At 36.9% G+C, this 24,803-nt stretch overlaps 2 protein-coding genes across 8 annotated transcripts in view; one reads left to right on the forward strand and one right to left on the reverse strand.

Annotated features, from left to right (window-relative positions):
- Positions 1–23,493, forward strand: LOC127837688 (eukaryotic translation initiation factor 3 subunit G-like). The gene is made up of 10 exons (XM_052364957.1): positions 1–78; positions 166–212; positions 11,404–11,498; positions 12,578–12,637; positions 13,214–13,321; positions 13,637–13,771; positions 20,934–21,111; positions 21,968–22,101; positions 22,878–22,984; positions 23,352–23,493. The coding sequence occupies exons 1-10, from the start codon at positions 62–64 to the stop codon at positions 23,368–23,370; spliced, it is 900 nt and encodes a 299-aa protein (XP_052220917.1). The 5' UTR covers positions 1–61; the 3' UTR covers positions 23,371–23,493.
- Positions 1–24,803, reverse strand: part of LOC127837691 (3-oxoacyl-[acyl-carrier-protein] reductase FabG-like) — a 325,705-nt gene that overhangs the window by 278,820 nt on the left and 22,082 nt on the right. The gene's annotated exons all lie outside the window — the stretch shown is intronic.

The following is a 24,803-nucleotide window of genomic DNA, read 5'->3' on the forward strand; positions in this document are numbered from 1 at the left end:
TCCTATTCGGTGCTATCTAATTGCGACATTTAACCGGAACAGGTCAATATTTTCGGCAAACATGCCGTCGTTGGCAGAGTAAGTAAATTAACATATTTTACCATGTATTTCAATTGTTTATGTGCAAATCAGTGTCATTTATTAATACGTTTCATATCCTTACAGTTCAAAACCGATAAGTTGGGCAGAACAAGTCGAAGCAGGTGAAGACGGTAAGTTTTGTTGATCCGGCTTTTTGTCTCTTTACAAACTCAAACTGACATTTTTATAGCTAAAGAAACTTCAGCGTACAGTTTATATTGTATTGACATCCCTGTACGCTAAAGCCAATCCCATATCGAAAGTCAACCAGAGCCGTAACATATTTATGTCACGCTATAAATCGAAGAAAGCTAATTTTCTTGAATACATTTCTGCGTTGTCCTTTAATGCCGATAAATGTAAGGTCATGCACATAGGAAGTAATGAAGAATAGTGTTCAGATACTCTATGAGAGTGAAGGATGGAAATTTTGTATATGTAGAATCTGTGTCAAATGAAAAAGATCTGGAAATAACTTTTGATAACAAGCTCAATTTTGATCAACACATTTCTAACATCACATGTAAAGCACAAAGAATTCTGGGATTGATACACCGAACATTTGAATATCTTGACAAGGACATGTTTAATTATTTATATAAATCGCTTGTGCGACCCACATTGGAATATGGATCAAGTGTATGGTCTCCACATTTAAAAAAACATATAAAGAAAATTGAAGATATTCAGCGCAGAGCTACCAAACTTGTGCCAAACTTGTCAGGGTTCGACACTAAGGCACGTCCAACAGACATTGTCTAATAAGATCAGTGGTCGGGCTAGTAAAACTGTGGACTAGCTTGTCCGACTGGTCGTACATAAAAAATCTTTACTGATTCATATAACTACAACTAACCGAAAACCTTTTTCTCTTAATGTGTAAAATAACTCGTATCCGTTATTTACATCAGAACAAAACTAGCGTATATAAATAAACGCGGATCATTCACATGATTCATCGCTATTTTTAGACGCGAAGGAAAGCTTCCTGCAAAAATTGCTTGTTACCATTGGTCAAGTTGTCATGAATATTAATGATTTTCTGCAGTGTCGTATAACTTTACATCATGTTTTTACGACTTCTATTGAAAATCGGTATCGTCAATGTAAACATTTTGGCATAGCAGACGAGAGAATGTAATTTAAAGGATGGCTTTGTTGAAGATTGGATTTTCGTCCGACAAATAAGTTAATAAAGAAGAATCCGACGGTAAAACTGACACAGATTATCATGGGAAAAGGGCCTTTGAGCCGTGGTAGCATGGGACACAGCGGTCAAGGAGGCCAGAATTTGATGACGTTGAATAAATGTCACCTGCTGTACAGACATCATGTGTTTAACTGGTGATAAACAGTGAAATTATTACAATTTATGTTGTTTATTAATTTTTATTTATTTTTTACTCTGTGCATCAAAATGTCTTGTGTTCACTAATTATTTTCTGATAAAACCTGATTAAACAGTTACACGACACAATTGTGTTTATTTGCTATGTCATTAATGGTCTAGTAGACATCAGATTCGGGCTAGTACATTTTAAGAGGACCTGGTCCGATGGTCTTGCTGTAAAAAAAGTTAATGTCGAACCCTGCTTGTATCACTTTCCTTACACTAAGAGATTGAAGGAACTTGGTCTTGTCACCTTGGAGTATAGACGTGACAGAGCTGATATGATCCAATTGTTTAAATCCATGCACAATATTGACAGTCTGAAATGGGATAAACTTTTCTCTCTTTCACAAAATGATCTGCGTGGACATTCCTTGAAACTCCAAACACCTAAGTGCAAGAAGAACATCAAATTAAATTCATTCTCAATAAGAGCTATTTCTTTTTGGAACAGTCTGAGTGAAGAAACTATTTCTGCAAATAATGTGAACCTTTTTAAAACCCGACTGAACAAGGAAAATTGGAACATCAAAAAATTTGCACCATCATGTTATGCGCACAATGAAATTAATTAGTAAAATACTAATTTGTGAGAAAATTTACAAGAAGACCTTTACAAGACGGGCCAAGATAGCTTCAAAGCTAAAATTTATGGCCCTACCCTCCAGGTATCCAGGTATATTGGTGAATGAATATAAATTACTGCATTGGGGATAATGTGAAAATACTGAGCTCAGGCCAGGGATTGAACCCACGACCTCCAGAGTGGAAGTCAGACACTGTAACCACGTCGCTAAAGAGCTAGCCCAACAGCAAGGCTGTTGGAAGTTACTAGTGTTTTATCCAGGCCGTTTTAGCGTGGCGCGGCGCCACGCCGCTTTTTTGAAGCGCCTCGCTGCCCCTTTCAAAGCAAATCAGCGCCACGCTGCCCTTTTCAAAGGTCGCCGCCTTGTTTTCCGCCGTGCGCGACCTTATTGATAACATCTTAATTGCCTCTTAACCAAGCTTCTATGCCGACTATTATCAGCGAAGATTCGCGCGGTTGTGAATACGTCATGCGTGAATAACCATGTGTCAATATCAATCGATAATTTCAGTGGCTTTGTAACACTAATCGGTCCGGATACAATCGTGCACATTTACTTTGGAGACTTGATGGAAACCTCGATGTTATTCACGTGGAAATTGTGCATTTCATGCATAATTCAGTTATATCAAAACATTTATTTTTACGCGTAATTAAATTTAAAAAACACACCAGTTGTATCTGTAAAATATTGATTTGATTTCAATTTAATGCAAAACAGTTTTAAGTTAATAAAAATTAATTTTAACAGGGCTTGCGCTAAGCGGCTTACGGCCGTTTATTACGCCCGATAATTGTTTCCAAACGCCGATTACAAAACCCCATGACGTCCACTGTACTTCCTGAAAATTGGACATACGGCGAAAATAGCAACCCGTGACATATTAAAGCTGTCGATTAAAATAACGCTCCGCCTCCTATCCAATACAATTGGCGCAGGCTCATATTAAAGCTGTCGATTTAAATAACGCTCCGCCTCCTATCCAATACAATTGGTGCGGGCTCACAGTAGACGTGTGTTGATGAATTGTAGCAGACGACAATCTTAAACATGTTTGCTGTTCACGGTAAGCCAGACCGCGCTTAATTGGAGCACGTGCTTGTTTATTGTCACGATGTTTTGATTACAATAACGTGTGAATGTCGGCAAAGAAGTTGATACCCCGTCTTGGACCCTTTTTGGCCAAAAGTTGTTAATTGTTGTAACAGTAGTAGGCCTGCACCATTGGTTCAATTAAGAACATTATGACTCGTTTGTAACTTGTCAAAATATGTTAATTGGCAAACACAGATGTGAATTTTACAAAAATATTGAACTTGTACCACTTATCATTCGTGTTTAGAATGTCGCAACGTACGCTTTCCGATTTTGGCATTCCACTTTCGACGAAACGTAAATTAGAAATTGATGCAAATTGCTTTGTAAGCAAAACAAGTTTATATCGGAGACCAATTAACGTGTATTGAATTAATTAACAATGAACAAAAGACAGTACGGCGCCGTTCCTAGTTACACTTTTTGCGAAATAAAATGTACACAATACAACACATGGTCATGAAAACAATGTCATTACGCAGAACTTTCTGACTATTCAACAAAGTGTTAGTGTTTGTGAATCTCCATTTAAGATACATATAAAGGACTTGTTTGTGCAATGTGTGTAACGTTTAAAATATAAATAATTGTTTAAGAGGGTAACTCATTTAACAGTATTCTAAGACTTCTTTGAAAAGCTATAGTGTGTATAAGATATATATCCTATGGTGTTTAATCTTGTTTTTTGTTACTACATGAAAATATAAAACACATAATAAAATATACATTCTGGATTTTGTTGGTTTAATTATTCAACAATAAATCACAAAACTATACATACAATGTTTGTGTGTAACAAAGCTTGTTATTAAGTCACTATACAGATATATTTGTGCCCTTTTTATGGATGTCGCGCGCTAAAGTGCCCTTTTTTTAAATTTTGCACCACGCCCTTTTTCCTTCCTGTATAAAACACTAGTTACCTTACTTTTTACTACACTCCTCCCCCTTTTAATGATTCAAGGCCCAGACACGCTCGCTACAGCATGTCTTGCTACCGCATGGCTCTACCAGAAACCATTAAACAGCCCAGACTGACTCCTGCATTCAGTGTACCTTTTTACCTCGTCGCCATTAATGTGAAAATACTGAGCTCCAGCCGGGGATTGAACCCACGACCTCCAGAGTGGTAGTCAGACACTTTAACCACGTGGCTAAAGAGCTAGCCCAACAGCAAGGCTGTTTGAAGTGACCTTACTTTTACTACACTCCTCCCCCTTTTAATGTTTCAAGGCCCAGACACGCCCGCTACAGCATGTCTTGCATCCGCATGGTCCTTCCAGAAACCATTTAACAGCTCAGACCCATTCCCGCATTCACAGTTCGTTTTTGTCTTGTCGCCATTATTGTGAAAATACTGAGCTCAGGCTGGGGATTGAACCCACGACCTCCAGAGTGGTAGTCAGACACTTTAACCACGTCACTAAAGAGCTAGCCCAACAGCAAGGCTGTTGGAAGTGACCTTACTTTTTACTACAGGGAATATTTTAAGGTTCAAATGTTTCAAATGCATCTTACAATAGATGAAAATAACTCTTATCGGTCTGAAATTCACAATTTTGACGCCATTGTCGCTTTGTCATGTGACGAGTTTTCATTTGGATACTTTCTGATCGACCTTGACATTTTTTGCTGAAATTGTAAACATTACTTTCGTATTCTGAAATCTATTTATTTGAGATTAACAACTGACTTCTGGTGGATTATAAGACTGATTTCAGTGTGAATCAGGTAGTTTAAAATACTATTTCAGTCATTGAAATTGAGATTTAAATCTACAAGCAAGTCGGGCTAGAACTATGGGAATTTGAACAAGCCCAAGTCAGATTTTACTGGCCCAAACATTTTTGTTAAAAATGCAGATAAACATAACATAAAACATCCAAAGAAGCATTCATTTATTCAATCTTTAGAATACAATACAAATCTCTTATTTATTTCATCCTCATCCAAGTTAGCTTCCTCGTCATCTGAGCCAGCCTCTTTCGGATCCTGAAATAAGAAGAAATTAATTTCACACACGGATTTCAATCAAATCACAATTATAAATATATTCATAAAGTTTAGGTAAAAAATTAGCAGAAAGTTATCCCATATATCCATGTGAAAGAGAGAGCAAACCTGAACCACCCAAAAATATATAAGCAAATAAGTGCCAGGTTATTCTACAAAAAGCCAGTTGACAAATGCTTCAATCACAGTTACCTCAGATTCGCATTCCTCAACAACATACTTAAATGACAACTGTTCGGCCATTACTCTCTGTGTCCCGAACACAACGCAAAACATTTATTTTACATAATAGTAATCCGGGAATCACAAAACCATGCGCTTTATGCGCAGTAATCCAATTATCGGCTGATTGCCCAGCATGTGTGCGCAGTGTGTTAAAACATAAGCGGCTGTTGATTTAAGGGGCTCAAAACTTTGTTTACAAATATTGAAAATGAAAGTGGAACTCGTTTTCTGTTTAATGAACTGTACAAGCACGTCGGGCTTGTAATATTGGATTTCCTACAAGCCCGAAAGAAAAAATACTAGTTTTTAGCCGGATTTTTTTCGAAAAAATCTCGGCTTATAGATTGATGTTGTCGGGCGGGCGGGGGGGGCGGGGCGGGGGGGGCGGGCGGCGTGCTCGAAAATGTTAAAGTTCTTATTTCATGGTATAACTTTGGTATGCTTGGACCTAGAGTCTTCAAACTTGACATGAAGGTTGGCCAGGATTAACAGATGACCACTGGTCATTTCAAGGTCATTCATTTGAAGGTCAAGGTCACTGTGACCTTCAATATAAAAAATGTTAAAGTTGTTATAACTTTGGTATGCTTGGACCTAGAGTCTTGAAACTTGACATGAAGGTTGGCCATAACTAGTTAGTAACCACTGGTCATTTCAAGGTCATTCATTTGAAGGTCAAGGTCACTGTGACCTTGAATGTAAAAATGTTAAAGTTCTTATTTCATGGTATAACTTTGGTATGCTTGGACCTAGAGTCTTCAAACTTGACATGAAGGTTGGCCAGGATTAACAGATGACCACTGGTCATTTCAAGGTCATTCATTTGAAGGTGAAGGTCACTGTGACCTTCAATATAAAAATGTTAAAGTTGTTATAACTTTGGTATGCTTGGACCTAGAGTCTTGAAACTTGACATGAAGGTTGGCCAGAACTAGTAAGTAACCACTGGACATTTCAAGGTCATTCATTTGAAGGTCAAGGTCACTGTGACCTTGAATGTAAAAATGTTAAAGTTGTTATAACTTTGGTATGCTTGGACCTAGAGTCTTGAAACTTGACATGAAGGTTGGCCAGAACTAGTAAGTAACCACTGGACATTTCAAGGTCATTCATTTGAAGGTCAAGGTCACTGTGACCTTGAATGTAAAAATGTTAAAGTTCTTATTTCATGTTATAACTTTGGTATGCTTGTACCTAGAGTCTTCAAACTTGAAATAAAGATTGGCCAGTACTAGAAGATGACCACTGGTCATTTCAATGTCATTCATTTGAAGGTCAAGGTCACTGTGACCTTAAATGTTAAAATGTTAAAATTGTTATAACTTTGGTATGCTTGGACATAGAGTCTTCAAACTTGACATGAAGGTTTGCAAGCACACTTAGATGACCACTGGTCATTTCAAGGTCATTCATTCTAAGGTCAAGGTCACTGTGACCTTGAATGTAAAAATGTTAAAGTTCTTATAACTTTGGTAGGTAAAAATGTTAAAGTTCTTATTCCATGTTATAACTTTGGTATGCTTGTACCTAGAGTCTTCAAACTTGACATAAAGGTTGGCCAGTACTAGAAGATCACCACTGCTCATTTCAATGTCATTCATTTGAAGGTCAAGGTCACTGTGACCTTCAATGTTAAAATGTTAAAATTGTTATAACTTTGGTATGCTTGGACCTAGAATCTCAAACTTGACGTAAAGGTTTGCAAGCACACTTAGATGACCACTGGTCATTTCAAGGTCATTCATTTGAAGGTCGAGGTCACTGTGACCTTGGATGTAAATATGTTAAAGTTGTTAATACTTTGGTATGCTTAGACCTAGAGTCTTCAAACTTGATATGAAGGTTGGCCAGAACTAGTAGATGACCACTGGTCATTTTAAGGTCAAGGTCACCGTGACCTTGAATGTAAAAATGTTAAAAAATAAAAAAATTGAGATCAAACTTTCCTTATTGTCAATTCAAGTTCATATTTGTGACCTTAAATGTTATTGTTGTTCATGTATATGCATGCATTCAAAACATAACACAAGGTTTGCTCATGCCTTGAAAAGTACTTACATTTCATTTTGACCTTTGAACAATATTTCAGTAATTTAAGTATTGCATTGACAAAAACACGAAAGGTACTTTCCTGTCATTTAAATAAAAAATCCGGCTTCAATGCGGTCATCTCCGACCGCGGAACTCTTGTTTGCTGTCGGACTAGTGCGAATTTTGACGACTGCTAGCTTGAGTTTGTATTTACACTACAATTTGTTTACAAAACAAGCCAGAATAATCTAAAATACCGGGAAATGTCATTCTGAATCGAAAAACACTTGAGCACATGGTATGTTACTAAAAATAGAAATAACATCATATGACCGTGAAATCTTGGGAGAATCACATTTCAAGAAAGTCTGTCACATCGCTGTTTTTAACCAGGTTTTCCGAAGGAAAAATTAACCAGGTTTTCCGAAGGAAAAAACTGGTTATTAGATTGGCGAATGCGGGCGGGCTGGCTGGCGGGCGGGCGGAACAAGCTTGTCCGGGCCATAACTATGTCGTTCATTGTCAGATTTTAAAATCATTTGGCACATTTGTTCACCATCATTGGACGGTGTGTCGCGCGAAATAATTACGTCGATATCTCCAAGGTCAAGGTCACACTTTGAGTTCAAAGGTCAAAAATGGCCATAAATGAGCTTGTCCTGGCCATAACTATGTCATTCATTGTGAGATTTTAAAATCATTTGGCACATTTGTTCACCATCATGGGACGGTGTGTCGCACGAAAGAATCACGTCAATATCTCCAATGTCAAGGTCGCCACGACTAAAAATAGATTTTTTTAAAAAACAAACTTTCAAAGGGGGTTAATTTTGTTTGTTCATTTCAAAAGTTCAGTTTGAGTTTTCTCCCTTTATCAGATTTTTTTTTCACAATGAAAACCTGGTTTTGTGACAATTTTGTCCCTTGTTCTAGATATATAAGAGCAGAATAGATAAATTTTAAATTTTTAATATAGAATTTTGTGAAAGAATATATCAGTTAAATGTGAAAAATGTCAATCTTTCAATCAAGTGGTTGATTTGGGCCAATAACTGCATTTAAAAGCTGTTTTGTACCGGTCTTTGTTAACTGTCAACTTTTCGGGAATTTCTGGTTGACGTTCCTAATGGGGTTCCATAACTATTAGGTCGCGCCTGTCAAAAATCATAAAAAGCGACATTTAAAGTTATGGTAGCCAGAACTAACATTTTTAAGGAGTATTATTAGGAGGGATGATATTTTATTCATAAACTCTGAAGTGGTTGATTTAACTGGCTAATATATATACACTAATTCCTGCAAATCCATTTCAGATAAAGTGTTCATTTTTTAATGTTAAAATATTTTATTGAAGCAGTGCTCCAGCCCCCCCCCGAACCAAAAATGTTTTTTTTTTTTTTTTCACATATGATAATTCATAAATCTCTTATTACAATGTAATTATTTTAATCCTCATTGTAGACATTATATTTGAATGGTTTAATAATAATGGGAATAATACAATTATTTATAACATATAAATAAACATGCAATAGGAAGCATTCCAGAAACACCTGCGCGCTCGAACGTGCCCTTTTCACAAAATACTGCGCGTCGAAAGTGTCCTTTTGACAAAATACTGCGCGTCGAAAGTGCCCTTTTGACAAAAAAGCCACCTGCCCTTTTCAAATCCTAGCTGGAGCGCTGTCAGTATTTCGGCTTTAAATTTGGCTAAAATGACTGCTTAATTATAATATGCCAAGGGGGGATGATATCGAGGTATCATAAATTGTGTTTAATTAACAGACACTAGGCTGCAGCATGTGGTTTATGCAGGGACCCAAGTATAGGTCCCTGGGTTTATGACACATTGTTTTCTTTGTAATTGTCTGCACAGTATCCGATCATAACAAGATAATCGGGTTGTGATGAACAAAGGTGCACCGGGATAAAAATGCTGCATCAACATTGTCAACATTGGTGTGAACAATTAAATCAAACAATTGAGAAACATTAATCAAGAGAATTTATTTTATGTGTAACAAGGTAAGTTTTTTCAAATCATGTACAATGTGTTGCGTACATAAAATCGATCTATTTGTTGTTTGTTTTCATCATTTACATTACTTGTTTTCGTTTGTTAAATTTAATTTATTCTGAAATAAGTTCAATTGATGAGAATTTTTATGTCCCCCACTATAGAAGTGGGGGACATATTGTTTTTGCCCTGTCTGTTGGTCTGTTTGCGCCAACTTTAACATTTTGCAATAACTTTTGCTATGTTGAAGATAGCAACTTCATATTTGGAATGCATGTGTATCTCATGAAGCTGCACATTTTGAGTGGTGAAAGGTCAAGGTCATCCTTCAAGGTCAGAGGTCAAATATATATGGCCAAAATCGCTCATTTTATGAATACTTTTGCAATATTGAAGATAGCAACTTGATATTTGGCATGCATGTGTATCTCATGGAGCTGCACATTTTGAGTGGTGAAAGGTCAAGGTCATCCTTCAAGGTCAGAGGTCAAATATATGTGGCCCAAATCGCTTATTTTATAAATACTTTTGCAATATTGAAGATAGCAACTTGATATTTGGCATGCATGTGCATCTCATGGAGCTGCACATTTTGAGTGGTGAAAGGTCAAGGACATCCTTCAAGGTCAGAGGTCAAATATATGTGGCCCAAAGCGCTTATTTTATGAATACTTTTGCAATATTGAATATAGCAACTTGATATTTGGCATGCATGTGTATCTCATGGAGCTGCACATTTTTAGTGGTGAAAGGTCAAGGTCAAGGTCATCCTTCACACGGTCAAGGTCATCCTTCAAAGTCAAACGTCATATAGGGGGACATTGTGTTTCATAAACGCATCTTGTTTAACAACAAAATGTTCGCGAACATGTGCCAAGTATGGAGATTTTTGTCATAACCACATACCGAGCTCTTACATTGTGTTCTACCCCCGAGTTCGTTGTTAGTAAAAAACAAATAATAACAACAATATAATTGTTTCAAAAATGCATTTTTCTTGCATGCAAATGTTTTATTCAGACATAACTAGTAAAATTGTATTTGATATTTTGCATAATGCAGGTGGGGTGAATTGACACTTCAATTTACCATTTTCAATGGCGAAGGTCATGTTCCCAAGTGGTAAAAAAGCGCTCAAATCATATGCCAATGATCAATGCTATTAAAATATAAACGTTGGGCGTTTTTTCAATATTTGACATTTTAATAAAATATTTACGTTTAAAGTTTAGTGGTAACAGTATGGGATTTGTCTTGCGACACACAGGGTTATTAAACGGAATGTTTAATTAATTTCATGCTTTGAACAACATACTAAAATGAAATATGCGAAAAGTGATAACTTAAATAGGCGTCAATATTATAAAAAATGATTATATTTGTGCAATTTACGCATATATTTATAGTGCAAGAAACGTTGATATTATCAGCAACACTGTACAATTTTCCCTCTGGTGTTTTTTGTATCATCTCATTACATCACATCCGGCTAAGGGACACTACTCTTACACTAGTACATCCGAATAACTGAAAGGGTCTATTGTTAAGATACATAATTCTGTACTAGGAATTTGTTTTTTTTTAAGTGAGTGAAACAAAAGTTACAGGGATTTATCACATCATCTGTGAATTGTTACTTTCTTATTTTGACTAATTGTGACAATTGTGATAAAATATAATCCTGGACCATCTTATTAAATAAAATTAAAAAAAATACAGATTTTAATAACATTTTAAACAGCTGAAATACTCTGATTCTGTCAGTGATAGAAATCAGCCTGTAATCCTGTAGGCCCTGCTCGTCTTTGTCCGTTCAAGCTTATCAGGGACGGCACTTTCTTTTTTATGGATTTTTTTGTTAAAATAAAGTCTTTCTTAACACAAAATCCAGTTAAGGCTGAAAATGTCGTCCCTGACTTGCCTGTTCTGACTGCACACTAATCTGGGACTGATTTGCACCACAGGATCTCTGCCCCCAGCCACTGAGGACTTTGATGACCACAACAATCTGAAGACCATCACAGAGTACAAGTACAATGACGATGGCAAGATGGTCAAGGTAGTCAAATATCAGATTTGCAACCAGCCAGTTTACAAAAAGTCGTTCATGCTTTTACAGCAAGGCCTATTTTACTAATTTTTAGAATACAGTTGTTCTGATTTGGAAAAAGTGCTTGTTGTAAATACACAGATATATACAAAATAAAAATAAACATGCATCGGGCACTTTTGAGTGTATCTGGAATGCTCCCTGTTGCATATTAAGTTTTATGTTACCAATAATTGTTATTATTTCCATTATTATCAAACCATGATGCAAATCAATGTCTTCAGTGATGAATAAATAAATTACAATGTAATAAGAGATTTATCAATTATAAAATATCTATTAAAAATATATTTTCATTTTTTTTTTTATAAATAAAAGGACAGGGCGGGGCCTTGGAAGGCCAGTGCGGGGCTTCAGAAGGGCAGGGTGGTTGCCCTTTCATTTAGGCCTAGCAGGAGCACTGGAATCAATGTGTTTTCAAAAAAAAAACTGGGTGGATCTGGTTCAAGCTTTTAGAGTGTGCTGATATTGGGAAGAAGGGAATTTTGAGTGCAACAAGTTTTGTCTGTTTTTCTTTTGTAACTACTGCATTGATCTCAATCAAACTGAAACAGTTGAATGAACTTAATGTGTTGATGATTGTGACGAAGGCATTTTGGCTGCAACAAGCTTTGGCAGAATTGTGGCCTTTTGTCTGTTTTTATGTCCCCCAGTATATACTGGGGGACATATTGTTTTTGCCCTAAAACATGAAGAGTTATGCAGCCATAACTTGATTGTAAAACACATTGTGCTTAAGCCTTTGATGCTTTTAAAATAAATTTGGACACAAACATTTATGTTAATTTTATAAAAACCTTAAGATGTTTAACACTTCATTGAAAGCTCAAATTCTGTTTGTGAAGTGTTCATTACAATAATAATTTACTTTAAATGAAAATCCTAAATTAGACTGTGTTATTGTGTGTTTCTCTCTCAAAAGAATGTGCATCTTTTGTTTCTAAAAAAACATCACTACATGCACTAAAGAAATAGTAGTGCTGTTTATTTGATTTTGTGCTCACACATTTGATGTTTATATTTTGAAGGTAGTTAAGACGTACAAAGTGGAGAGAAGAAGGGTTCCAAAGTCTATTGCCAGAAGAAAGGTAGGACACCACTGTTCTCAAATACCAGAAATAAGTTAAGTTTATTTTAATAAGTTGACAGTGTATCGGTTTCATGATGGCACTCACTTAAGACCTCAAAATAAGGTACGATTCCCACTTAGATTTACTCACCAATAATCTCATATTTTCCACCATTTAGAAACACTGTTTTGTTTTTATGTTTCCTGAAAATGTAAAAATATGTAATAAGCTATAATCATTTATGCTACTGCTATCATTTTTGTGAATGTTTGTATCAACCAATGAAATTTAATAGTAAAATTTCTTATTGAAATTTGGGGAAAATGGGCTTAATGCAAAAGTGTAATGTGTCATCCCAGATAAGCCTGTGCAAACCCGACAGGCTAATCAGGGACGACACTTTCTGCTTACAATGGATTTTTGCTAAGAAGAGACTTCCTTTAAGCAAAAAGATTCCATTAAAGCGGAAATGTTTTCCCTGATAAGCCTGTGAGAACTGCATAGGCTAATCTGGGATAACACTTTACACATATGCATTAAACCCAGATTTCCCAAAATGAGGCTAATTTGAAAATGCAAACCTCTCTTTGCTAGAACTGGCGTAAATTTGGGGCTGCAGAATCTGATCCCCCAGGACCCAACCCATCGAACACCATTGTTCAGGTGGAGGAAATCAACATGCAGATCATCCTCAATAAGGAGGTAACAACACTAGCTTTTTATTTATTACAGATTATTACGGTAATGAATTTGATATCACTGAATGATATTCAAGTTTATTGAATTTTATTCTTGCTATCGTATCATGAAACCTTATGGACCACAGCTATGATATTTGGTATATGACAACACATAATGGTTATCTACAGAATTTGCTCCAATCATGAACCTGGGGTCAAAACAGACCATTCCTTTGGGATCACATGATTTATATAGACTTACATTGCTAAATAACTGCACAGGCTGATCAGGGACGACTTTTCCGCCTAGACTGGATTTCACCTGGTTCTGTTTCAGAGCAAGAATCAGGACCAGGCGGAGGAAGACCCGCTGTCTAAACTGAAGAGTCAGAAGCTGGTGTCCTGCAGGATCTGCAAGGGAGACCACTGGACCACCAAGTGTCCATACAAGGACACCCTGGCACCTATACAGGTAAGGGAGACTACTGGACCACCAAGTGTCCATACAAGGACACCCTGGCACCTATACAAGTAAGGGAGACCACTGGACCATCAAAGGTCCGTACGAGGACACCATGGCACCTATACAGGTAAGGGAGACCACTGGACCACCAAGTGTCCATACAAGGACACCCTGGCACCTATACAAGTAAGGGAGACCACTGGACCATCAAAGGTCCGTACGAGGACACCATGGCACCTATACAGGTAAGGGAGACCACTGGACCACCAAGTGTCCATACAAGGACACCCTGGCACCTATACAGGTAAGGGAGACCACTGGACCACCAAGTGTCCATACAAGGACACCCTGGCACCTATACAGGTAAGGGAGACCACTGGACCACCAAGTGTCTCTACAAGGACACCCTGGCACCTACATGTATGCAGTTTTTTGCCTAATTGGAAAAGCTCCTTTAAGCTGCAAATTTGGAAAAATTAGTGTGTATTACCCTGAAACTTGGAACATTTGCGTCGTGAAATCTTTTGATTGGAAATTATGGGTCTTTTGAATTGTCTGGTATAAATTGCACACACCAATTCAATTATTCATGTGCATGCACTTTGGTTTGAAATGTTCAGTTTCAATGCTCATTTTATTTGTTAACTTGCAGAAAAGGCACTCTTAAAATTAGAGGTGCAAGAGGTTATCCTACCGAAATGACCAGTTAACCCGTTTCATTTTCAGGAAAAGGTTAACCTGAAAAAATAATGATTATGTTTTTTCTTGGAATAATTCGTACGATTTACGTTTTGCGCGTGACATACTGCCAACATGCACTGGCGACTAGTTAGAACAACATGCAGCACCATCTCCAGTAATAAATAATGTGTGAACAAACAAAGTAATAAAACAATAAATCAGTACCTTTGTGATAACAAATAGAGGGTGCGTTTAGTGAAGAGGTAATTTACACGTTTATGGAACTCACAATAAAAATCAGATGAGACTGTCATTGTTTTGTTAACCAATATCCAACAATGATTGCTCGCGAAAGTGTTTATAAGTAAAAATTGTATGAAGAAGTGCATTTGTAGTTAAAATCTTAACGATAATAATAAAGCTACAGAGGTTATAATAACAATAAAATATGTAATTATGAATAAGAAGTGGTGCGGTTTTGTTTATAACACATGACCCTCTTTACGTGGAACTGAAAGGGGGGAAAAAAAAGTTAATTTTAGTTCAAAAAGTTAAAACAGAATGAACAAAGAAACACATCATTTTTTGTGAGCGGTATGACGCGAATGTAATCTAAGGGGCACAGCCAGTGGCCCAGATAATTATTTGGGAAATAGGGTTTTCACCCTTTGATTTTGAAAAATAGGGTGATTTCATTCTTGAAATAGGGTGAACTGAGTTACAAAATGACGGATTAAGTCAGATTGAAAACGCATGTATGTCGTCGTAAATTATTTGGTCAGACTCTTAATTTTACTATGAAATCTAGTCCGCAGAGCGTTTTATTTAGTTTGACTGTTTCTTGCTCCAACATCCAGGTGCTTGCTGAATGAAAGCATCGCCTCGTTACGATAATACTTCAAAAGAGAAAATACCGAAGATGAGAAAAGCATTTTCGATCGAAGCCATTGTATTGTACGCATCCCATTTGACGAGTTTGCGTAAAAGTCAAATTGGTTGCGTTTTCAATACGCATGATATTGTACTTCTTTGCTTTTTTAAACATTTTAATAGGGTAAAAGACGCAGATACGTAGCTTATCTGGGGCACTGGGCACAGCCAAACATAAGTTCACGACAAGTGAAAATGTACATTGTATAATTTTTATAACTTTTTACTCATATGCTTTTACGCAGGAAAAAAAACAATATGAAGCATACATTTACAAACTTATTTAAATAAATGTTGTAATACATTTTATTAAGAAACTTATATGTTATCAACGCAAGCGATCTCAAATTACTTTCGTTTCTATAGAGAGTACATGTCCGAGCAGTATGACATTTTTAACGAATACTTGAACATGTTTACTTCCACGTTGTTTCAGTTAACAGGTTAATAACCGATATGGCAAAAGGTTAACCTGTTAATGATTTTAGTAACCGTTTGCATTCCTACTTAAAATGAATCTTGACGACATTTTCCTTTCTTTGGAGAATTATGTAGTTTTTCCTCAATTGGGAAAGTACCTTTATAAGTAGGGCTGTCACGATTCACCGGTATACCGGTATATCGCGGTGCATGTTGTGAAAAAAATCGCACCGCGGTACGGCGTTGCCGCACCGGTTTTTTTAATATTATTATATTAGCACAGATATAAATACATTACATAATTATTTTGATATAGATATCGTTTTGAAAAATGTAGAAGCGGTTCAAAAGGGCTAAATAAATAATCCGTTAATATCCAGGTCAAGCAAGCGCTTCCACTTGTAGATGTTTAACTTTCATGTTTAAAATACGGCAATGTATGGGTCCGTACCATTTTTGGAATTAGGGACAGATTTCCATTGCAAATAAGTTCATAATTATCCAAAAGATGTTTATTCTATTTCTTATTTTCTTTCTTTAGTATATCGATCGTTCAAAGCATGGCACTTCCGAATCATGTTGTCTTAAGATTCTGAATAAGTCGAGGAAGAGTCAGAACGCTACGGATTTTCAATACGCTGACTCCGCATTTTGAACATGCCCTTGAAGCGTTCGATTTACACAGATCGTAGTCACAGCTATTGTAAACAACGTGGCGGACATTTTAGAAAAAGACGCGAACAATAACAATGACTACTTCTATCAAGTTTATTACAGTTTCTTTTACAGTTTCTAGTCATACTATGATATCAGTGTTTTCTGATTATTGAGTTTAATAAAGTTTGTAAAACTTGTTATTCTGCTGTTTTCTTCACAGATACATATTCTGTAAAATATCGCGGTACGTACCGCGATACAGTGTTGCCGTACCACGATATACCGCGGTACGCTCACGGCGTATCGTGACAGCCCTATTTATAAGTAACTTAATGAAGAATGCAAAGAATTGCTGACTTGTATAGCAGTTGCTTCTTGTACCTGTTTTTTTTATATGTCCCCGGTAGGGTGGCATATAGCAGTTGAACTGTCCGTTATTCCGTCCGTCCGTCCGAAAACTTTACCATTGACCATAACTTTAACAATATTGAAGATAGCAACTTAATATTTGGCATGCATGTGTATCTCGTGGAGCTGCACATTGTGAGTGGTGAAAGGTCAAGGTTATCCTTCAAGGTCAAAAGTCAAAAAATACAATCCAAGGAAAGTAATAAGCTTTAAAAGGGAGATAATTTCAAAACCTGCCAAATGATATATTGAAATTTAATTTCAAAGGGGCGCAAAAGGGGGCATTGTGATTCTGACAAACACATCTCTTGTTTAACCTCATATAATCTGTCTGTCTCTTTCTCTGTCTGTCTGATTGTCTGTCTGTCTCAAATTACGACATGCTGTGTCAAAAGGTAATCATCTTTACTTGATGAGCGCTAGATGATTTGTTTAATGTAATTTGAGCTGCATTGACTGCAGGAACACCAAGTGTCAATGCAAAGAATTTCTATCACCTTTTCAGTTACACAACATTTACTGCTGATCCAATTAAGGATGAAGAAATAAGAGGATAACAAGTTTGTTATGCCCCCGGATCGAAAGATCGGGGGTATATTGTTTTTGGCCTGTCTGTCTGTCTGTCATTGATTGTGTGTGTCCCAAAACTTTAACCTTGGTTAAAGTTTTGCAATAACTTTTGCATTATTGAAGATAGCAACTTGATAAATTGGCATGCATGTGTATCTCATGGAGCTGCACATTTTGAGTGGTGAAAGGTCAAGGTCATCCTTCAAGGTCAAAGGTCAAATATATTGCTTCAAAGAAGCGCAATAGGGGGCATTGTGTTTCTGATAAACACATCTCTTGTTCATTTATGAAACAAATAGTCTCAATTTTTATTACCCTTATTCCTTAATTGATGTTTCCCAGTTAAGTCTGAGCACATCGCCATTTCATGTAATTGACCTCAGAGTCACATATAAGATGTTATGTACTGGTGCTTGTTGATTGGATAGAAAATATGCAGTGTTGTAAAAACTGAGTTTTTAGCTAGACTACTATATATGAAATATATATAGTGGAGCTATCCTACTCACCCCGGCGTCCTGCGTCTGCATTAGCGTTAGCGTGCAAATGTTAAAGTTTTCGTACTACCCCAAATATTTTCTTTGTCCCTTGACATATTGCTTTCATATTTTGCATACTTGTTTACCAACATGACCCCAACCTATAAACAAGAGCAGACAACTCTATCAAGCATTTTGTCATAATTATGGCCCCTTTTCCACTTAGAATATACAGCAAATGTTAAAGTTTTCGTACTACCCCAACTATTTTCAATGTCCCTTGACATATTGCTTTCATATTTTGCATACTTGTTAACCATCATGACCCCAACCTATAAACAAGAGCAGACAACTCAATCAAGGATTTTGTCTTAATTATTGCCCCTTTTATACTTAGAATATGCATATTATTGATAAATCTATGTTAAAGTTTGCGTACTACCCCAAATATTTCCTATATCCTTTGACATATTGCTTTTATATGTTGCATACTTGTTTACCAACATGACCCCCACCTTTAAACAAGAGCAGACCACTGTATCACACATTTTTACATAATTGCTGCCCCTTTTACACTTAGATAATTGAACATTTTGCTTAAATTGCTATCTTTATTTATGATCACATTTTATTATTACTTTGACAAAACAACACTTACCCGAATACCACAATGGATTCCATCCAAACAATACCCTACGCCCCTATCCAGAATCCCCCTCCCCCCAACCTCCCCCCCCCAGTCCGGTCTTTGTCTGTCGTATGTCCGTCCGTCCGTCCGTTAACATTTGCTCGTAAACACTCTAGAGGACACATTTCTTGTCCCATCTTTTTGAAACTTATTCAGAAGCTTTGTCCCAATGAAATCTCGGCCGAGTTCAAAACTTGGTTGTGCCGGGTCAAAAACTAGGTCACTAGGTCAAAAAAAAGAAAAACCTTGTAAACACTGTAGAAGTCACATTTCATGCCCAATCTTTATGTAAGTTTGTCAAAATGTTTGTCTTAATGATATCTTGGTGAGTTCAAAAGCGAGTCTGACCTGTTGAAAAACATGGCCGCCAGTGGGCAGGGCAGTTTTTCTTATTTGGCTATAGAGAAACCTTGTAAACACTAGAAGTCACAATTTTCGCCCAATCATCATGAAAGTATGTCAAAACATTGGTTCAATTGATGTTTCGGATGAGTAAGAAAATGGTCGAGATCGGTGAAAAATCATAGCCGCCAGTGGGCGGGGCCTTTTTTCGCCATATGTATATAGTGGCAGTTTTCCCTATTTGGCTATAGAGAAACCTTGTAAACACTCTAGAAGTCACAATTTTTGTCCAATCATCATGAAAGTTAGTCAAAACATTGGTTTTATTGATATCTCGGATGTGTTTGAAAATGGTCGGGATTGGTAAAAAAACATGGCCGCCAGTGGGCGGGGCATTTTTCACTATATGTATATAGTGAAAAAAATGTGAACACAGTAGAAGTCACATTTTTGGCCCAATTTTCATGAAATTTGCTCAGAACATTTGTTTCCTTGATACGAGAGTTAAGTTCAAAAATGGTTCCGGTCAGTTGAATAACATGGCTGCTGGGAGGGAGGCAGTTTTCTCATTATGCCCCCCCCCCCCCCCCCCCTTTCGAAGAAGAGGGGATATATTGTTTTGCTCATGTCGGTCCGTCTGTCAACCAGATGGTTTTCGGATGATGACTCAAGAGCGCTTATGCCAAGGATCATGAAACTTCATAGGTACATTGATCATGACTCGCAGATGACCTTTATTGATTTTCAGGTCACCAGGTCAAGGTCACGATGACCCGAATTAGTAAAATGGTTTCCGGATGATAACTAAAGAACGCTTATGCCTAGGATCATTAAACTTCATAGATACATTGATCGTGACTCGCAGATGACCCCTATTGATTTTCAGGTCACTAGGTCAAAGGTCAAGGTCACGGTGACCCAAAGCAGTAAAGTGGTTTCCGGATGATAACTCAAGAACGCCTATGCCTAGGATCATGAAACTTGATAGATACATTGATCATGACTCTAAGATAACCCCTATTGACTTTCAGGTCACTAGGTCAAAGGTCAAGGTCACGATGACCCGAAATAGTAACATGGTTACCAGATGATAACTCGAGAGCACTTATGCCTAGGATCATGAAACTTCATAGGTACATTGATCATGACTCGGAGATGACCCCTATTGATTTTCAGGTCACTAGGTCAAAGGTCAAGGTCGGGGTGACCTGAAATAGTAAAATGGTTTCTGGATGATAACTCGAGAATGCTTATGCCTAGGTTCATGAAACTTCATAAGTATATTGATCATGACTCGCAGATGACCCCTATTGATTATCAGGTCACTAGGTCAAAGGTCAAGGTCACAGTGCCAAATAACGTATTCACACAATGGCTGTCAAGGTCAGGGTGACTCAACTTAGAAAAATGGTTTCTGGATGATAACTCATGAATGCTTACGCCTAGGATCATGAAACTTCATAGGTACATGTGTAATTGATCATGACTCGCAGATGAAATAATGATGAAACTTGACCAGGATGTTTGTCTGGACAATATCTAGGTCAAGTTTGACAATATCCCCATGATGGCTTAAGTTATACTGTCAAGCACTCATATAGTCGAGCGCGCTGTCCTCTGACAGCTCTTGTAATTTAAATATTTTAATTTATTCAAATGAATAGTTACATGTATTATTTTAGTCTTTGAATCAAAATCACAAATTAACAGTTTTGCTGTTAATTTATTATTGAATACCATTCTTGTATTTATAAATATAATGTCTTCCTCTCTCTGATTCAATTCTCTGCATGATAATACTGTTATACCTCAAAAACATTATATTGTAGAAATAGTTTGTCTTAAGATAAATTATATGAACTCTTATAGATATTTAAAGCCTGATTTTCTCAGAGCAAGACAAATATTTATTCAATCAGCTTGCAAGAGACCTCAAAAAATAATTTAGAAATCGTATATCTACAGGGAAAAAAAATATTAAATTCTCTATTTAAAGGAGTCTTTGGAAGGAGGCGACAAGAAGAAGCAGGATGATCCTGGCACCCCGGTGGGCGGTGGCTCCTCATCCACCCCAGCATCCGGTGGTGGGTCAAAGCCCGGTGGCAAGTACGTGCCGCCCAGCATGAGGGACGGAGCCTCCAAGGGGCGGGGCGAGACCATGAAGTCAGCACGAGGTGGGTACCTGTACAGGTTTTTATGCCCCCGGATCGAAAGATCGGGGGGTATATTGTTTTTGGCCTGTCTGTCTGTCATTGTGTCATTGTATGTGTGTGTCCAAAAACTTTAACCTTCGTTAAAGTTTGGTCATAACTTTTTGAATATTGAAGATAGCAACTTGATATCGGCATGCATGTGTATCTCAGGAAGCTGCACATTTTGAGTGGTGAAAGGTCAAGGTCATCCTTCAAGGTCAAAAGTCAAAAATTACAATTCAAGGGAAGTCAAAAGCTTTAAAAGGGAGATAATTTGTAAACTTGCCAAATGATGTATTGAAATTTTATTTCAAAGCGGCGCCATAGGGGGCATTGTGTTTCTAAAAACACATCTCTTGTTATGATTTATAGCAAAAAGGAAAGTTATGAAAACCGTTATGCATTCATTTACTAACAACTAATAGAGCAATCCCAGCATGCGTGATGGTGCCACCAAGGGGCAGGACCATGAAGTTAGCACCGGCTGGATTTATGTACATGCTGTTTTTATGTTAATGAATTGTACAATGTTTTGAAAGTAATGCAGTTTTGCATTCATTTCCTTTCTATCAGGATCCAGTTGCTCAAAGCACTGCTAAATCTAAACGGATGATCATTAAAGGATAATGCAACAATTGTGTATGTTTATGAATCAAATATTTAAGTATCCATTTGCTTCAGATGAATCTGCCATGATTGTTTATGTTTATGAATCCTTTGTTTATGTAATTACATCCATATTATATTTGCTTCTTAGGCCATTAGAGCAAAGCTATGTTAATGAAATGTTTATGAATGTAATGTTGATGCATTTTCATCCATATTATATTTGTTTCAGATGAGTCCGCCACTATTCGTGTGACCAACCTGTCTGAGGACACACGGGAGTCAGACCTGCAGGAGTTGTTCAGGCCATTTGGGCCGATACAGAGGATCTACCTGGCCAAGGACAAGAACACGGGCCAGTCCAAGGTAAACTGGGTTAATGCATGTGCTCAAAGTTTCATCCCAGATTAGCCTGTGCAGTCCAGACAGGCTAATCAGGGACGACAGTTTGTTTTCAAATAAATTATTAAGAGGATCTACCTCGTCAAAGACAAGAACAAAGGACAGCCCATCAGTCCATGAAAAACATTGGATGGGGCATGGTTCTAGGAAAAATGGGCTTAATGCATGGGACTTGATTGTCACAAGCATTAAATACATCCTATCCTAAACTTACTGGATTTTTGTTTACAACACATTTCCTTTAAATCAAAAGCTTTCTTAACAGCGGAAAGTGTCTCTCTGAATAGCCTGTGCAGACATGCATAAAGCCTTTATATGGACTTCCATCGGCCTCTTTTTATCTCATCAGTGGATTTGCCGTTGAAATAAGCCCCCAATGAGTAACCTTTGCTTAATATCAGAATTGCTGGGCAGGATGATGATGTCATGTTAATTTACATTATTTTTTTCTGGCCAATGGTTTTGCTTGGTTTCAATATCAAATACCATTATTTGTGGAAAAATGATGGCAAAAATATATTACAATTTAAGATAAGATAATTTGCTTGGCACAAAAAAAAGATCTGCATGTGCTCATTCAACCAATAAGCCATCCAACGTTAATGTGCACCTTAAAATAAGCCGTAATCAGTAAATGCTCTATTGTCCTCCAATATTGTATTACTTGTGTATATTTATTGATTTTAAACATATATGCTTAATAAGTTTACAAATAATGAGCATTATTATTCCTGTTCCAGGGATTTGCCTTCATCAATTTCCACAGGAGAGAGGACGCTGCCAGGGCTATAGCTGGAGTATCTGGGTTTGGATACGATCACCTGATCTTGAATGTAGAATGGGCCAAGTAAGTTGTACATGTAATTGTAAGAAGCAAATCTCTATTCTTAATTATATAAATAAGAGATGGTTGTTAATGAAAAGTTGATGTAAGCTTGTAATATTTTTAATGGTTTTGCTATTTTGAAGTTAAATAAAGTTAATGCGTGATTAAAATGAATATTAAGATAAAGCATGATTCTTAAAAGACAAACTTGAAGATACAAGGTATCGGAGTATATTCGTTTATATTTAAAATGATGGCTTTAGCTGTTCTGTTCAGTAGGTGTTTTAAGCATTACATTTCCAATGATACATTTATCAGTATCAATGCCCTGTCCATAATGAAGCTTAACTGTATCGTTTATAATGTCTGCATGTTTGTTTGTTTTCAGGCCCTCTGGGACATCTTAGTTGAGGCAATAACAGCACGATATATTATTTTTGGACAGTGACATTCTTTCTGGAATTTTGTTTAGTGTATTTCATCTCTACCAGTGCTTGATTTAAAAATCAATAAAAGTGTATAAAAAGGGATTACTTGATTGCTAGTTTTCATGTTTGTGTGGATGATAATTTGCCTGTGTCAACTCATTGAAACTGGTATTTAGACGGTTGCAAATTCAGTGTTTGCCTTTGGAATCTTAAATTACTTGATAATAAGAATCACACGATTTTGTCAAGCCACATAACTTGTAAGGGAATAGGTCATGCAATTATTTGTACAGCCATTCTTCCAAGGATGAATGTAAGTAGGTGCACAGAAAGTACTAAAAAAAATTACAGTTGAAAGCGGCAAAAAAATTAAAATAAAGAAAGTCATGCAATGGTGCTCAAGTTTATAATTTCACTTTTTGATTAACCCTTTCCTTTTCAAAAGCAAATTGAAAATGGCTTGATCTATATGCAACCGGCATACAACCAGAATGGCCTGGGAGTAACTTTAATCTGTTCAAGTTTATGCTGTTTGCTGCTCATCGGTATCTTAGAGGCAGAAATAAGGCCTTTTTAATTTGAATGTATGAAGAAAGGTTTTTCATTTACTAGTAATAAGATTTTCTAAAGAACGACAAATGGTCAAAAAGCGTATCTGCCCCTAGTGCTCGATTTGTAAATTAACTTAATGTTGCATTTAATTTACTTTTGGAAGTAGACTCCGATGGCAGTCACATGACAAAATTATACTTTTTGACACATGGGGAATGCTGCAGAATACAGACCGTTGAATTTATGAAAGACACTTGATTTCCAGTTTAAAAAAAGTAAAATACTTGACAAAGAACACTTTTGCAAATATTTCATTGATTACGTGAAAAATACATATATTACTAACAGTTTTTAGCTCCACTGGCCAGAAGCCAGCGGGGCTTATGTCATGGTCCTGTGTCCGTTGTGCCTGCGTCTGTGCGTTAACTTTTTCTTTAGACATCTTCTCCCAAACTACTGGTCCAATTCTGATGAAATTTCTCAGGAATGTTTCTGGGGTGAATCTCTTTCAAATTTGTTCAAATTATGCCCCTGGGGTCAAATTTGACCCTGCCCCGGGGGGTCAAAAAATTCAAAATTTGTTTATATAAGGCCTATTTCGTGAAAACTTAAAAAAAATTCTCGTCCATAACCATTGGGCCTAGGGCTACCAAATTGGTATGTAGTGACATCTTATAGTCCTCTACCAAGTTTCTTAACATGTTGCCCCTGGGGTCAAATTTGACCTTGCCCTGGGGGGTCAGAAAATTGAAAAATTGCTTAAATAAGGCCTATTTTGTGAAAACTTTTAAAATCTTTTCGTCCATAACCATTGGGTCTAGGGCTACACAACTTGGTATGTAATGACATCTTATAGTCCT

This window comes from Dreissena polymorpha, chromosome 7 (assembly GCF_020536995.1).
Source record: "Dreissena polymorpha isolate Duluth1 chromosome 7, UMN_Dpol_1.0, whole genome shotgun sequence".
NCBI classification, from domain to species: domain Eukaryota; kingdom Metazoa; phylum Mollusca; class Bivalvia; order Myida; family Dreissenidae; genus Dreissena; species Dreissena polymorpha.

Coding starts and splice junctions, on each gene's coding strand:
- LOC127837688 (XM_052364957.1), top strand. Junction 13,772..20,933: donor ACACCCTGGCACCTATACAG/GTAAGGGAGACT, acceptor CTCTATTTAAAG/GAGTCTTTGGAAGGAGGCGA. Junction 22,102..22,877: donor AGAACACGGGCCAGTCCAAG/GTAAACTGGGTT, acceptor TTCCTGTTCCAG/GGATTTGCCTTCATCAATTT.